Source organism: Arvicola amphibius, chromosome 1 (genome assembly GCF_903992535.2).
Source record: "Arvicola amphibius chromosome 1, mArvAmp1.2, whole genome shotgun sequence".
NCBI lineage: Eukaryota > Metazoa > Chordata > Mammalia > Rodentia > Cricetidae > Arvicola > Arvicola amphibius.
In genome coordinates this window covers 48,698,977-48,715,591 of record NC_052047.1, presented here as the reverse complement: position 1 = coordinate 48,715,591, position 16,615 = coordinate 48,698,977, and the positions used below count along the sequence as shown (strand labels likewise).

Sequence of the window (16,615 nt, the reverse complement as noted above, 5' to 3'; positions counted from 1 at the left end):
GCCTTATGAAATGAACTTTAAGAAGAATGAGGAGAAAGCCATTCTTTCATTATTCTGTCTCTGGGGATCCAATTTCAAAAAATATTACACACTTTATCCCATTAGATCACATACTGATTAACCTGACAAAGCACTACATTATGCTGTTTAAAACTTGGCTTTAATGACTACTGTACCAAAGGAGCACACCTTTTAAAAAATGCTAAATATGTAGTAACAATATGATTACAATGAGAAAAGAAAAAACCTAACCCTTGGGAAAAGCAGCTGCTATACTTAGAATCTAGAATAAAAGATACCAAAGAACTTGGCCAAGATTAGTATAAATAGACTTTATTGAAGTCAGTGCCTCTGTACGGAGACAGAAGATTGTGTCTACATAAGCACAAGTTGTAACATTTCACAACTTCTAAAAGGAATGTCAACAATTACAACGATCATGCATACCATGGTCGATAATCACATTTTAGAAGCATTTTCAACCATTTCTAAAGAAATGCTTGTAACATTGTTATATATAGAACTACTTTCAATAAACTGCAAAACATTGATCGACTTTTCCAGTATGAGCTACAGTGTCAACACAAAAGGGAGGCATAAATGTTTAATTTATGAATCAGAATGGAATATTTACTGTAAAGAAAAAATTAAAAAGCTTTCAAATAAAGGCCATTATTGAACCACCATGAAGAGCACAACTTGAACTTGACTTCATTCATCTTTTAAAGCTGTCCTCTGAATAACTTCAGTTCTAAGCATTGAATTCAGTACTGTGAATATTCCTTGGACTGAAGTTTTGCAATAATGCGGTCCAACTGTCTCTTTGCTTCACACTGTGGGAAATTGCTCATGTCATAATATTGAGGGGCAATTTTCACCAACCTGTCCAGAAAGGGGGTGGAAGTTAGGAAATCAGGATTTTAAGTAAGCACTGGGGTTACTAATAAGTTATAAATTCAATCATCTCATTGCTGAATTAAGGCAGAACAATAATAAATATGAGCCCACATCTTTACAAACATCACTCTTAGAAATTAATTTTAGCAAGAATACTAATTTTCTGTTGAACTTATCAATTTTGGAAAAATATCAGAATTTTCAAAGTATTTATTTAAATATTACATAATATGAAAATACAAAGCTATGAAGTGTCTCATTTGACCATACTCCTTTAACCTGTGTTTTAAAGATTATAAAAATGAGACACGTTCCATTAACCATTTTGATAGTCAAATGACTTTATTTTCTCATTCTCAATGTTTTCTAAACTACAAACATAAAGCTGTATGGCTTATAAAGGCCACTATACATTTGCCCCCTCAGCAAAACATTGGATAAAATGGTTATTTTCTGCATTTTATTATCAAAAGTCATAACCAGTGACAAAGATGGAAGCTGCAAAATACTGATACCACTAACATAAATGCCTTCCAGTTCACTCTTAGCTGACATTTCCATAACTTATAAAATGGTGGATGGACTGGTGGGGAAGAATCACAAAAGTGGAATTTTGCTAAATAGTCAGGCATAATTACAATGTTTAGAAATTATTGCTAGCTAACATACAACTTGATGTAATTATTATCTTTACCTAAGTCCAAAAATACCAACATTTTAATGAATAATTAAGGACAAATAAAACAGTTAAAATAACAAAAACATCCTTTCCATCTCTCTCCCGAAGAGGTAGCTGGCAGTGGCTCCTCTCCCTTCTGTTTCTCTTTCTTTCTCTCTCTACCTCTCTCTGCTATTCCCCCTTCCCTTCTATAACCCACTAAATAAATACCTACTCTCTCTGAAAATAAAAAAAAACCAAAATATCAAAGACAAACATCTGTAACCACAGACTACAAAATGGCAAAGAAAGTCCTGATACTATTCAAGTCCCTGCCCACACCAAAATTCCCACTGTCCTCTCACCAAAACAAACAAAAAACTGATTAAAATTCCACCATATTATACAAATCCAAGATCTATACATAGGAATATGCACATCTAGCTAAGAGGATCAAGATATACAATGAGCAGAGAAGGCTAGATTTAATACACCCACAGTAAAATTCTATCCACAGCACAATACTAAACTTGAACCTGAAAACAAACAGCATGCTTACCATTCTGGCTTGATGTCTGTACATGTCCGGATGTAATTCTTTGTTGTCAGCACAAACTCATTGTAAAGCACCCATTCAGGCTTGTGATCAAGCACAGTAGAGGGATGCAACTGGACCACCTGGTTATCTTTCACAGTTAAGTAATGCCCTGTTCGTTCTAAATGTGCCACCTGAAACCAAAACAGTAACTAGTGAAACAGCTAAAAAACAGTATGAGGTATTTACAAGAAAAAATGATCTTTTCTGGTATTTCACAAACACACGCATGTTTTAACGGAATATTTATCAGTATACCACATGTGTGGCTGCCCGAGGAGGTCAGAAGAGGGTGCTGGACCCCCTTGGAAATGGAGTCATAGACTATTTTAGTTACACGCTGTGGGCACTACCAATTGAACCCAAGTCCATCGGCTGAGTAGTCAGTACTCTTAACCACAGACTATTATCTACTGTCTGGACAGAATAAACAAGTACCACACTCATAACTAAAGAAAAGAAACCTAAGCAAACACAAAAGCAGCCTACAAAGAAAAGAAAACTGTAAAAAAAAGAGATCACATAATTCTTTCCTATATTTCTTTTGCTAATAATACACGGCAGTATCTACCAAATAATGATGACAAGAATGTTTTGCCTTTTCCAATTCTAGAACTCTAGATAATGTGAATCAATGTCATTTAGTAAATATTTATACTATACGCATACTACTAGGTGCCAGTTAACATTTGCTGATGCTAAAATAGGAGCTGAAAAACTAGTTTCTTTGTAAGATTCACACACACACACACACACACACACACACAAACACACCTATCTGCATGTATGTCTTTATGCCAAAAGAAAGCATCAGAAATTGAGGGCTATGAGTCTCCATGTGGTTGCAGGGAACTGAACTCAGGAACCCTGAAAGAACAGCCAGTGTGCTCTTAACCACTGAGATATCTCTCCAGCTGATACTAAGTACTTAAGCACAGCTTTATCTGTGTGTGTAATAACAAAAGCAAATTTAAGAAATATCAATAAAAGACTACATATTAAATTAAATATTAAGAATATAATTAAGTCTGGAGAAAAAAAACACTGATTCCTTACTGTATTATTCACTTCATACTACAATAAGTTAGAGACCACACACATCTGCAATCTCCACCCCTAGGGAGTAAAGGTCTACTGGAGTTAAGAGTCACCCTTTCATGAGACCCTTTCTCACAAATCCACCAACCCACTTTTTCTGTTACTTTGATTCAAAGACAGCAACTTCACAGAATATCTTTGACTTTAGATGATGGAACCAAATGCATCAGGTTCCTTTTAGCTAATGAGCAGACTTTGAGACTGATATATTTAGTTTAAGAAATATCCAATGATAGGGAGACTAAATAAGCATGAGCGAGAGGGGATGGTTTAAAAAACCAATTTCAATTCTAACAATGGATTTTGAACTTATACCAAAGGTTTTTTTTTTTTTTTTTTTAAAGTATCACTTTGGTTTACTTTAACCTTTAAAATATTTTCAGGCATTGGAGAGGTGGCTTAGCAGGTAAGAGCACTTGGCTGCTCATCCAAAGGACTTCGGTTCCATCCCCAGCAACCACATGGTGGTTCACAACCCACTTTAACCCCAGTTTCAGATGATCTGATACGTCTATCTGCACCAGGTATGCAACTGTTTCACACATACATTCAGGCAAAACACCCATACAAGATAAAACGTTAAAAAAAATGCTCAGGGTATTCATCTGATTTTTCCTCAAAATTCCACTTTCAATAATTTTTAATATAGTAAATTTAAATTAAGTAACTTATAAGAATAGTTTAAATCAAATGACACTGGACTTTGCAACACCCCAATGGGAATTGTGTAGAACTATATAGTTATTTAGATGTGGAGACACAGGAGCTTGAGAGGTGGCTCAATGATTAAGAGAACTAGCTTCCAGAGGATCCAGGCCCAATTCCCAGCACCCACAAGGTATCAATATACACATATATATCTGTATATAATGTGCATACACATACAAAAACAAATATGTATATGTGTATGCAGAGAGAGGAGGGGGGAGAGAGAGAAGGGGAGGAGAGGTAGAGAGAGACAGATTAAGGCAAAATAGTCACCCATAAAACATTAAATTAGAGAGGAAAATCGACTTATAGATTCATGCACTTAAATTTCATTTTGGTGGTCTTAGGATAATACATTTCCAACTAAGACCAAGATTTTGAGAAACCTTAAAGTATCCAAAATCAAGAGCTGAAACTCCCATCTGTATCTGAAAATGGCCAAAGTATCCATTTGTTATTACAAAGACTCCAGTAACAAAAATAAGTACTTCTAAAATTATATCCAAACAAATAAGTCTTCTAACTTTGCTAATCAAAGTATTAACTTATTATACACTAGACATGATTCTGCTCATACTCACTCATTTGAAGAAACTAGGCAACATTTAGAATCAATTTATATATTATTCTTCAAGTCAAACCAAACCATTAAGTTTACTAAAAAAGCAAAAAGTACATGAACATTTAATTATAAAATCCTGATCTAACTACTTACCTGCATAAAATACCCAGTAACCAATGCTTTTCTTATATTAATATAATAGTCCCTGCTTGTGAAATCAGTACTTCGACGGGGCAAATTAAATCTGTCCATAATTCTTGATAGCTGCTGGCGTACATTGTCTGCAGACATCAGCGACCGGTAGTTAATGAAGTTGTCATAACACCACTGAACAGATTCATGATCTAAAAAGTTGGGCAGAAGGACAAAAAAGGGAACCATGAATCATCCACACAGTAGAAAATTCTGAAAGGCAACTTTTTATTAAAAAAAAAAAAAAAGCTATAGTGCTGGAGACATGACTAAGTGGCTAAGAGTGTATACCGTCTTAGCAGAGGACAAGAGGTTGGTTCCTAAGCACCCATGTTGGGCAGCTCACAGTGGGACACCTGTAGCTCTGGCTCCAGGGGTATCTGAAGCCTCTGGTTTCCTAGGACACTTGCATTCAACCACCGACGAACACACACACACACACACACACACACACACACACACACACACACACTGATAAAATCTTTAATAAGAAAAAAGTTTAAACTAAACAACTTTAGAGAAAAATATTTATACACATTATTTTCTCTAAATAAGTTGTATATTACCAACTTTTATTCAGAACAAATAAGCCCAATTCAAATGAATTGAAAGAAACAGTACTAAAGTTTCTGACTAATAAATGCCAAAACAATGATTTTAAATCAATGGTTCTTAGCAAATTGAGTTATTTACCTATTAACAGCCACCTGGCTGTTTCCAACAAAGGATTATTAGACACTGGTAGATTCAGAGAACTTGGTAAAATGCCAGATTTTGCCCATTTTCAAAGAAATCACAGCCTTAACTGAAGAAAATCAAATACAACATTAAGTAATGAAGTGAATTTCAAATACCTAGCATGATACTCTCTAACTGTGCCTGAACTAAGACGCTAACTTGTAACTGTGGCACACCTGCCTCTGCAATTACAAGCAAGCTTTTGTTATCTGTGTCCTCCAAGGTCTATGAATAAGCATGTCAAGAATTAATAATTTTACTACATGTATTATCAAAAAGATATTTCTCTTTGAATGATTTCTTGAAAAAATTCTAACCAACCCAGTACTATTCAGCTCAAAGTTCAAAAAGTACTAACTATATCAAAGAAAAAGAATCCTTTTGGAGTGACCTATTTTTAATGACAATCATGAAAGAAATCTCCCTCATCTGCTTCATAGATCCTTTAATAAACTGAGGTTGCAAAATAAAAAAAGCGTGAGGAAAAAAAGCATTAAAACTAGATCATGCTGATCTTCCTCAGATAGTATATCTGTGGTATACTGTTTTGTTCCTGGGGTTGAGATTCAAGCAATGTAAGGTTCAACTTTGTCTTAAACAGACTGAGTAAGTTGATAGGTTCATTATTACAAAATACATTGCCATTTCAGAATAGAGTAAGCAGGAGTATGACTTCAAACTAAAGAATATGACCAAAAGTTGGGCAATGAAAATCCTCTAAGGTGTTGTTGCTTTGCACACCCTGATCAAGAATGCAGCTTTTAAAATTTTGCATTTAGAAATCAAATATCAAAGAGCAGGGTGTGGTTATTAAAAACGCCTGTTATCTAGTTACTCAGAGGAGTGTCACCTAAATTCAATATCGGATTGTGTAAAACTAGCCAACTGACTGATCAAATGACAATTTTAAAGATAAACAAGTGTCACCTGATGGTTCTACCATATTCATAAACTGGCGAGAAATAACTAAATAAGTGAGACAATCATCTAAAACTAATACTGCCTACTCTTTACAATGCTAAGAGCTACTCTTAATATTCAAAGGTAAGCTAACTGTAGATTAGAATGAAACCTCCCACACAAAGGTGTTACAACATTTTATTGTCTGCATATACGGTTACAGATATTAAAATGCCATCTTATTAACATGACATCTTAAGCTTTCCCATATTATCCATAGTCCCCGATGAAAACTACTTTGACCAGTATTTGAAGCTACCTACAAGTCCAATGCATTCAAATATTTTAATAAACAAGACTAAAATCTCAGACTCAATAAACAGAGTAAGAAATAATCAAGTAATGGTATGGTGATGTGGAAAAGTGTGTATTTTAAAAGGTAGCAGTTAGTGAATGAATAATGGCTAACAACTGTACTTTAAAAGGGTCTGCTGCCTCTGGTTTAATACAAGGACACAGAGTATTTTAACAGGCCTAAAAAATAACCAAGGCTTACCAGAAAAAAGGTTTCCTGGTAGTTACAAGCACTTAGTATAAAACGATCATGCCTCTAGAGAATTAATGTTTTTGTCTAAGTCTTCACCCCCTCTGGCTTCTGGTCCAACTACACAGTCAGAGTAAGACATCTGTAGATATCTATTAATACTTTCACCAAACTCACCTACCCAAAAGTCAAAATACTTATAAAACTAATGTTATAATTTCATAATTGATTTGCAATGAAATTGAGGATATTTTGAAACTTATTTTAATTGTAAAAACTACAGTATGAGAAATTAGAGACATTTAATATTTAAATGAGTATAGTTTCAGTTTTTTGAGACAAGATTTCTGTGTGGCCCTGGCTTTCCTCCAACTCTTAAAGGTCTGCCTCCCACATGCTAGGATTCAAGGCGTGCCTGACTACTGTTGTCCAGTTTCACAGTGAGAAATAATGTAGGTGAACTTTCCCTTTCATGTTTACAGACTATTTGTAGTTTGACTGAGAACAGTAACGCGAACCTACTCTTCATTCAATTTGTTGGGCTTTATGATTGAAAAATAAATATATACATAAAATATGAAACACATTACAATTTTTGTGTTAGTAGTAAATTTATACAGGGCCCATTTTTATTACTGTATTTCTCAAGTTTTCTGTGATTGCTCCTCTTTCCCTTATTATAAACCCAAACAATTTTGAAAAAGATTGGCAATTCTATTTTAAATGCTCATCAGGAGTTTTTCTAGCCAACCTCTGGGTTTCTAATGTAAAGTTGTCACAGATAATAAATGAAAGTGAGATGAAGAAACATCTCCTAGGTTGCAAGTGACATTTAGACAAAAGAGGTCCTTCAATCTACTTCTACTTACTTTGTTTAAAAGCATGGTAGACATTCAGCAGTGTCAGATGATCTCCATCTATGTGGGCAAATCTCATCTTGGCCTCATCTGCAGCTTTCTTGGCCTCCGTGGGGCGAACAAAACACTGTGGGACTAAACAAGGTTGGTATGGGCCCAACACAAACGCCCATATCGATGAGTCACGCATTCACAGATAGAGGAACAAGGCCTAGCTAGGTCAGTTCACAGAGCATAGGGCAGGGCAGGATGGCCTCCAACTGCATCTTGGACTGTTTACTACCTTGATTTGGTACATCACCTAACCACATCTGTAAGACAAGAGGGTTTCAAAGCTACAGAGTACCTGATTATTTTAACTAGATCTAAAAGTAGGCATCAAAACAGCTATTCTGAAGGCCATCAATTACTAGAAAGCTCAACTTATTTCAAAAACCAGTGCTGATAGCTCTACCAATAACCAGAAATATGGTATCAATAGCCTTTTAATTAACTAATTTTTCAAAAGGCCATCCATTCAACCCATTGAATGGCTATAGTTAGGAAGCTGTACTTGCCCACTGAATAACAATAACAACTTTGCAACCATTCTACTGCCACATTTCTATCAAAATTGTTTCCCTAAATCTTTGGCTATTACCAACTGGTGGGTATCACTATTAGCACCGGTGAGCAAAGCATATGTAAACATAAAAAAAAAAAGATTTGAGAACTCTTGGGCTTGATGATAACAGTAGTGGTGGAAGGTTAAACCGCCTTAGAATTAAGAAAATTCAAGGCTGGAATATTCAATCTAATGTTGCAGCATTTTAATTAAAAAGTAGTAAAGAAAGCCCCAAGTTAAAAAAAAAACTGAATCAAACCCTCAATATAAAAGTAAATCCAATATTAAAGAGTTGACAATTAGTCTGAAATAGTATTTCAAGGGTCAAAATATTGAACTACAGTAGTTGTTTAGAGCCTCAACATTAATTCACAAACTTTTTAAGTTCTTACAAAGTATGCACTACATTTTTTTAAATACAACCTTCCTTAATTCACGTTAGCAATTTCATAGTCATAAAAAGTAGTATCAAAATAAATACTTAACAAGCTTGGGACTTTTCAATGTTTTGAAGCTTTTATAACCTTACCAATAAAAATCATGAATTATCAGTTAAGATAGAAGATAACGGGAATAATCAACATCGAGATCAAATACAGTATTACTCTTTCCCATACAGTTTTCCCCTTTAAAGATGCCAAAGTAGCCAAATAAAGACATCGATGCAATCATAGTAAACTTTAAAGATCTTGCTTAATATAACTGAAGCAAGGTAACTCGTAAGTACAGAAACATGACAGCTCTAAGCACTAACATGAAACAGCCACCAGAGTTGAATAGGAGAAAATAGAGCTCCATAGGCCTCTGGTTTCTAACTCAGAACCTCAAACTAACCAGCAAACAAGCTTCACAAGCTAACTGCTTTTGGCATGACTTCTCCCTGACTGCACATTTTAACACTGTCCAGAAATGGCCTGTTTAAAAACCACTGTACGTTTAATCTCTTGATAAAGACAACCACCAAAAAATTACTTTCCCTAATTACTACTATACATAAGACTAAGATCTAGCTGGATGAGTTCACTCTCACCACAATGACCAACTCCAAAGGACTAATATTCTAAACACAAAAGTACTGTTTACTATATCTGATATGAGAACCTAGAGGGGAAAAAATCCTGGTAGGTAACAGACAAGCACACTAATAATTCTTGCCCCAACTTTCCTCTAAAACTTTATATTGGGAGAAAAACAACTGGGAGAATATAACAAGACATATAAGCAAGGCAGACAACAACCTACCACCACCTCTGCAAATAAGACTTAAAGCATTGATACTGCCCTGCCCATCTGCTCTGAGTCTGATCAGTCATAACTCTGCAAGAAAACATTTAACTACTGCTTAGATAAGTCACACCATTAGAATATACCATACATCTGAACTATGCCATAATTTTATATTTAGAAAGTTTAGTTATCCTTTAATTCCATAGATTTTGAATTTACAGTATTAAGTAATCAGGACCAATAAACCACTCTGCAATTAGAAGTCAGTTCTCTCCAGGACTGAAACTAGTAGTATACAGTATTTTGATTATCAGAATTCTTATATTCTATTTTTAGTTTTAAAAAGAAAAATCATGTTTGCAGTATTTCTTCTCCTTTCAGGAAATCTAATTTCCAAGTTAGATTAAGTTTCATTGCCACTAAGAAATAGTACTACTTTCTCAATGTAAGGGCCAATTTTTTTTAAAATTATCAAGTGTATCAAAAAGTTTCTGCCATTGTAAAAGAGTATCAAAATCAGATTTTTAAGTCCCAAATTATACATTACTACTTCTATGTGACACTGAATCAGAAACTCATGTTTGTCACTTAATACACATACATGTAAGGAAAGGCTCAATTTAAATAAGACAGGCTCCCTGAATAGTGTCAAGTACTAACCAAGTTTTTGTACTTTCAATAAACCTTTAAAATAGCACTAATGGATCTAAAGAAAAATGCAGTTACAATTGCATTCAAACATATTCTTATTGCAACTTCTATTTGTACTCAATAGAGCCAATGTTTTACTATATTTTATGAACACAAACTTTACTTTTGTAAGGGTTTTTATAAAGCTATTTACAAGGTATTTAGGAAGCAAACTAAGATCCTTAAAACCATCTATAAAATCTACCGTCATGCTGAATAATGATAATAAAAACCAACAAAAGGGAAGTCCACCCAAACTCTGAAGAGTTGGGCTTTTGAAAGGTCCCTCTCCCTCTATTACCTGACAACATAGCAGTAATAGATAGGACCTCATTAGAACAGTTGTAGTCACAACTTGCAATAACCATTTTAGCGAGCTGTGGATCTAGAGGAAACTCTGCCATCATGGATCCCAATTCAGTTAGATCTCCATCATCATTTAAAGCAGCCAAGTAATTCAGAAGTTCTAGGGCTCTCATCAGAGTTTCGGGAGCTAAGGAAAAAGGCAATCTTATTAGACAAGTTGTCTTAAGTAAGCAAATATATGACAAAGCACAAACTATTATAGCAATCTCATTTTTCACCCTATATTGGACCCAGTTCAGAACTCAAATTGTCATCAAATTTAATCATATATAGCAAACAACACTATACCAAAATGACTTTCAAAAAGTACCTATATGTAAACCAGGTGAATTAGTTCAAGGATGTCTTTTGTTAAGATAGATTGAAGCCAGCAGAAAATTACTTTTTCATAAAAAATTAGAAATATTACAATTTTTACATTTCCATGCCCTGGCAATAATTCAAACCTAAAATCCCAGACTAACATAACTGCCACCCTTTTTTAAGTTTTTTTTTAAATATTTATTTATTTATTATGTATACAATATTCTGTCTGTGTGTATGCCTGCAGGCCAGAAGAGGGCACCATACCCCATTACAGATGGTTGTCAGCCACCATGTGGTTGCTGGGAATTGAACTCAGGACCTTTGGAAAAGCAGGCAATGCTCCTAACCTCTGAGCCATCTCTCTAGCCCCCTTTTTAAAGTTTTAACACTACTTTGTAAGACCAAGCTTAATGCATTAGTGGAGTCAATAGGCAAAATGTACTTAATACATTTATGTTCTACAGGATACAGAGCTGACAAAGGTCCTGTTTTAAGTCATACCTGGTGGGTCCATAAAATCAAAATGTACCAAGTCATCAATACCAAGCTTCTTCAATTGTAATACAACTGATCCTAAATTAGAGCGTAAAATCTCAGGATAGGTGTTATCCTAATAAAAGAAAAACACATGTTATGGTAATAATACCCTTCATCTCTAATTCCTTAGCCCCTTGCTTTGTCATTACATAACCTGTATATCACTATCTCATGGGGAAAAACACTTGAGAATTGTACCAAAACAAAAAACAGGTCACTCCTTCCAAGTATTTCTACAATCTATACATTTTGGAGCTAGCCATAGAAATAAAACAGGTATGTCAATAAGTTATGCCATAACTCATTCAGTGTAAAGATGAGCTAAGGCTCAAAAATGTTAACCGAAATTTATTCCTTTCCTTCAACTAGAACATAATACATTTATATTCTCCCAAATGCGTAAGATACAGCAATACTCCTTACCTGCATTTCTGTTTTATAAGCTTTCTCTGTATAAAGTCGGAAGCATTTCCCAGGTCTGGTCCGTCCAGCTCTACCAGCCCTTTGCTGAGCTGAAGCTTTACTAATTGCCGTCACCAAGAGAGACTCAACTCTGATTCTAGGATTATATACCTATTGAAATGGAAACAAGGATTCTCTCTTCAGCAAAACACAAAGTTAAATCCAATACAATCATTCACGAGCCACGATTAATGCCAAAATAAAAGGTAGTTTTGCTGACCATGAATATCAGCTCCCATGATGAGAACTGCTTGTTTATGGTCTACCTTTCTTTCAGGCATTCTGGCTACCATTCCAAAAGACTGAAGCTAAAATTTTCAAACAAATAGACGATCCAGGATTTTCTATTACTACCACTTTTCTCCTTATCATATGCTTAAATCACCACTATCATACACAGAAGGGACACGGAAGCAGCCTGATACTAGAACATGTGGGGCATGTAGCCTAGATTTATTACTGAACACAGCATTAATTTCTGAAAGCTAGACAGAACACAAGGATCATGTCAGAAATTTGAAACTGAAATCCAAATTGGGGAAGTAACCCTAAAAATTATTTAAACCACAAAATGAGCAACCATTTAGCACACTCAAGCTCACACTGTATGAAGTAAGCTCCAGGACGATTACCTTTTGCTTTGCAAATCCAGGGTCAATCACAAACACCACACCATCTATTGTCAAAGAGGTCTCTGCAATGTTAGTTGACACAACCACCTGTTCAAGAAGCACAATTGCCATGACTTAATGCTAAGACACTGACAAAGGGACAAAGGGACTTTTAAACCAGTAAATAAAAAAAAAGATCTAAGTATTCTTCTTCAATGACTAAGACCTTAAAAGACAATCTGAAAGTGCAAGACTAACCATTTCAATTATGTCACAACAGCAATTTTATCAACAAAATTTGACTATAAACCACAATGATAATCCAAAGAAACAGAAATGTAGCATCAATAATGAGAAATAAGCATAGTTATAAACAAAATGAGTATCTCTTCAAAGTTCACACAGCATGTATTTCTTTATTTTCAGGCAATATTTACAAGAAAAAGTTTACACATAACACAAACTCACACCCCAATAATGTTCTTAAAATGTCAGAAGAAAAGTTACCATCCAGTAAGAATTGATAAATTCTCAAAACGAAATGTTAAGTTTTACAAAACGGAGTGCAGTGTCTATGGCATACAAAGCACTGTTTGGCAAAACAAAACAAAAAAAATCACATTTTACTAACAAGGAATACTACTTGATGCATTCACATACTATTACAGTCTTTTCAGAATCTGCATGTTTTTCCTAGATTTTAGAATCTCTTCAAAAATTAGTTTGAGCTCATTCACCTCAGGGAGTGCTTGACTAACAAGCCAAAGAAACCATGCTTGCTCAAAAATAGAGGAAAAGAGAAAAACAGGTCTGACTTGGGAAATGGTGGAATTTTTTTCCTATAGAAACAAAAGGAAGTAGATGTTTCTTGCTGGTAATGTTGACATTTGGAGACAGGTACGCAAGTAGTTGACACATATATCAAAGTATGCTAATACATTATAATTTGGAAGGTGAGGTTATAGACATAGAAAGTGCAAATGACAAAGAAATGCTTTGAAATTAAAAAGGAGTTATTTTCTACTTGAAGATAAAATAATTTTTTAAGCATAGGACTTGAATGTTTACACAAAATTTCTCAGAAGAGCTGAGCCACAAGAGGGTCAGCTTAGCCAGGAATTTATATTTAAGTAGACTACAGAAACACTCAAGAATTCAAAGGACACATATTTATCTCTCTTCTTTCACTCAGGAAAAAAAATAATTTTGTTATTCAAGAGTCTTAAATCCAGTGACTAATATTCAATACTTTAAATAATAAAGACAGTGTTATTTTCTGATTTCTTTCTAACGGGAAAGATTACCCAAAATGCCAACATAAAACCTTAGATCTAACAATGAATATTTCAGAATCATTTAATGACTTTTGTTGGGTGGTGGTGGCAGGTGGATCTCTGTGAGTTAAAGACCAGCCTGGTCTAAAGAGTGAGTTCCAGGACATCCATCCAGGCTACACTTGAGAAACCCCATTTCGTCTCAAAAAAAAAAAAAGACAAATGGCATAAACCATTTTTCTATCTATAGATCATACAACAAATAATTTGAAATGAAATACACATAAAATATACAGCAGTAATGGGGAAAAAAGTACGGTCCTTGGAAAGAAAGTACACTATTCTTGTAGAAAGTCAAGTTTTTGTTGTAACTGGAACAAAGAGACACAAAATGTCAGAGCTAGAAATCAAAACAGAACAATGTCTAAGTATTAATATCCCTTAGTGTCAGCTTATTTTTAGATCTCTATATTAGACTAGTTAACAGTTGTGAGGAACAAAATTAGAGATCTGAAATTTTAAATGCCAAAAATCGTGTGTACACTTGACTTCTACACCAAAAGATCATGGTTCTAAATACATTTGAGACAGTTAAAGAATATAATTATTTTTGTTATGTTAAAAGTACATTTCATAGGGTTCTTGGAATATACAATATGATAAAATTTCTTGAAGTGATCAATTATAAGGAATGAAAAATAAACATCTCTATTAGAACACAAGCACTATTCATCACTTCACAAGACAATTTTCAAGTAATATATACCCTCTGGGTAGGATGGGCAAACAGATGAAAATTCACATCAAGTACAAAAGGGAACTGGGTGGTGGGAAATGTCATCATGCTGCTTAGAACAACTTTAACTTAAAACCTGGGCTGTGGTAGTTTGAAGAGAAAATGGCCCTCATAGGCTCACAGAAAAGTGGCACTATTAGAAGTGTGGTCTTGTAGTTAGGTGTAGCTTTGTTGGAGGAAGTACGTCACTAGGTGGTAGGCTTTGAGGTCTCAGAAGCTCAAGTGTCATTGCAACTTCCTGCTGCCTGGGGATTCAGGTGTAAAACTCTCAGCTCCCTTCCCAACACCATGTCTGCCTTGAGTGCTACCATGCTCCCAGAGATGATGTTAATGGGCTAAACACCTGAACTATAAGCCAGTCCCAAACAAATGTTTTCCTTTCTAAGAGCTGCTGTAGTTATTAAGACCATAAGACATGGGCATTATTCTTTTTTCTAAAATTTCAGTATTTAAAGACTATGACGTCCACAAATAACTAACACCAAGGAAAGCAAGACTATGGAGACGGGCGTCCTTACTTCAATTAAAAAATAGGTTAGAAGGTGGTGCACATTGTTAATTCTAGCACTCAGAAAACAAGGCAGGCAGGCAGATCTGTGTGAGTTCAAGGCCAGCCTGATCTACAGAGCTAATTCCAGGAAAGCCAAGGCTTCACAAAGAAACCTTTTATTATAAAATATATATATGCTCTGCCAAAACAACACATATACACACACAGTAGTTTAGAAAAAGAGGATCATGAGAACTCAGCAAGCTCCATGTCGTTACTTTTAAATGTCTCTTGCTAGGAAGAAAAAAAATTAATCACACACTGGATTCACTGAGTCCTTCAGGTCTGCTGGAGGCTTTTCATTTGATAGTCACCAACTCTCTACCACCAAAAGGATAGGACTTAAAAACCATGAGAGGTTTAGCTTTGGGAACAAAATTCACAAAGTTTTTAGAATTAAAATATTATTTCTTATATAGATTTCACAAAACTGAAAATACCAGGTGCAGCTAAATAACACAACATACAAACCCATAAGCACACATAAACTCAATGAATGGATAAAAGTTAAATAAATGAAATTTATTACTTTATTTATAGAGTTGTTTTGCAACTTCAGGTAAAGCAAGTAGTAAACCAGATCTAGATAAAACAGTTCACCCTCCAATAAGGAATTAGTCAGCAGACAAAGTGGGAATGTTACAAGACTTTTCTAGACTAATTGTGTAGTAAGTGTTCAAAAATAGCCTTACAAAGTGTTAAAAATCTCAGGACTAAGAAAATATCTTAAGATAAATTACCCACAATATAGAGTATGTCCTTAGTTGGCACCAGCACTACAATTCATAAAATGTATAAGTTATCCTCAATAACTAGCCTCTAAATGGAACCAATATTTAGTTCATCAACTGCTCTTCAAATAGAACTCAGGATGCCTGGGTTGCCCTACATGAATACTGTTTAGTTACAACAATCTATTTAAGATAATTTGAAAATTTAAAAGTCATTGTAACTTAAGGAAGTTTTTCCCTTTAATTCAAACACGTTTTTTTTTTTTTTTTGAGACAGGGTTTTTATGTGTAGCTTTGGCTGTCCTGGAACTCTCTCTGTATACCAGGATGGACTCACAGAGATCTGCAATCCCTGCCTCCTGAAAGCTGGGATTAAAGGTGTGTGCCACCACCACTGGCTCAAAGACATTTCTTAGCTAATGCAGTTAACGATCTTTAAATAATGGAACAATAACCCTTTCTTCAAAACCATGGAATCATCTCTACAAGAGCTATATATCTCTTTTACTGAACAATACCTACTTTGAGATGTAGTAATTAGTAAGCTAAAAATTAAGCAACAGAACCCAGCTAATTATTTTAGCTTGGAATGTTCTTTCATGCTTGCTATTCCAAAACTCAGGAGACTCAAGTAGAATGACGTTGAGATCAGACTGAACTAAAATCAATCAATCTCTCTCCCCTTAAACTGCCGCATCTTTGAGCTTAGTGA

General features: G+C 34.8%; 1 protein-coding gene across 1 annotated transcript in view; it reads right to left on the bottom strand.

Annotated features, from left to right (window-relative positions):
* Positions 1-317: 317 nt before the first annotated feature.
* The window catches only part of Dhx15 (DEAH-box helicase 15), a 41,359-nt gene continuing 25,061 nt past the window's right edge, over positions 318-16,615 (bottom strand). The window contains exons 7-14 of the mRNA XM_038323029.2: positions 12,574-12,660; positions 11,903-12,052; positions 11,444-11,552; positions 10,572-10,763; positions 7,762-7,884; positions 4,672-4,862; positions 2,115-2,284; positions 318-882 (exon numbers count right to left, since the gene is read on the bottom strand). Of these exons, the coding sequence (XP_038178957.1) occupies positions 765-882; positions 2,115-2,284; positions 4,672-4,862; positions 7,762-7,884; positions 10,572-10,763; positions 11,444-11,552; positions 11,903-12,052; positions 12,574-12,660 (1,140 nt within the window). The 3' untranslated portion in view covers positions 318-764. The remainder of the gene's footprint in view (positions 883-2,114; positions 2,285-4,671; positions 4,863-7,761; positions 7,885-10,571; positions 10,764-11,443; positions 11,553-11,902; positions 12,053-12,573; positions 12,661-16,615) is intronic.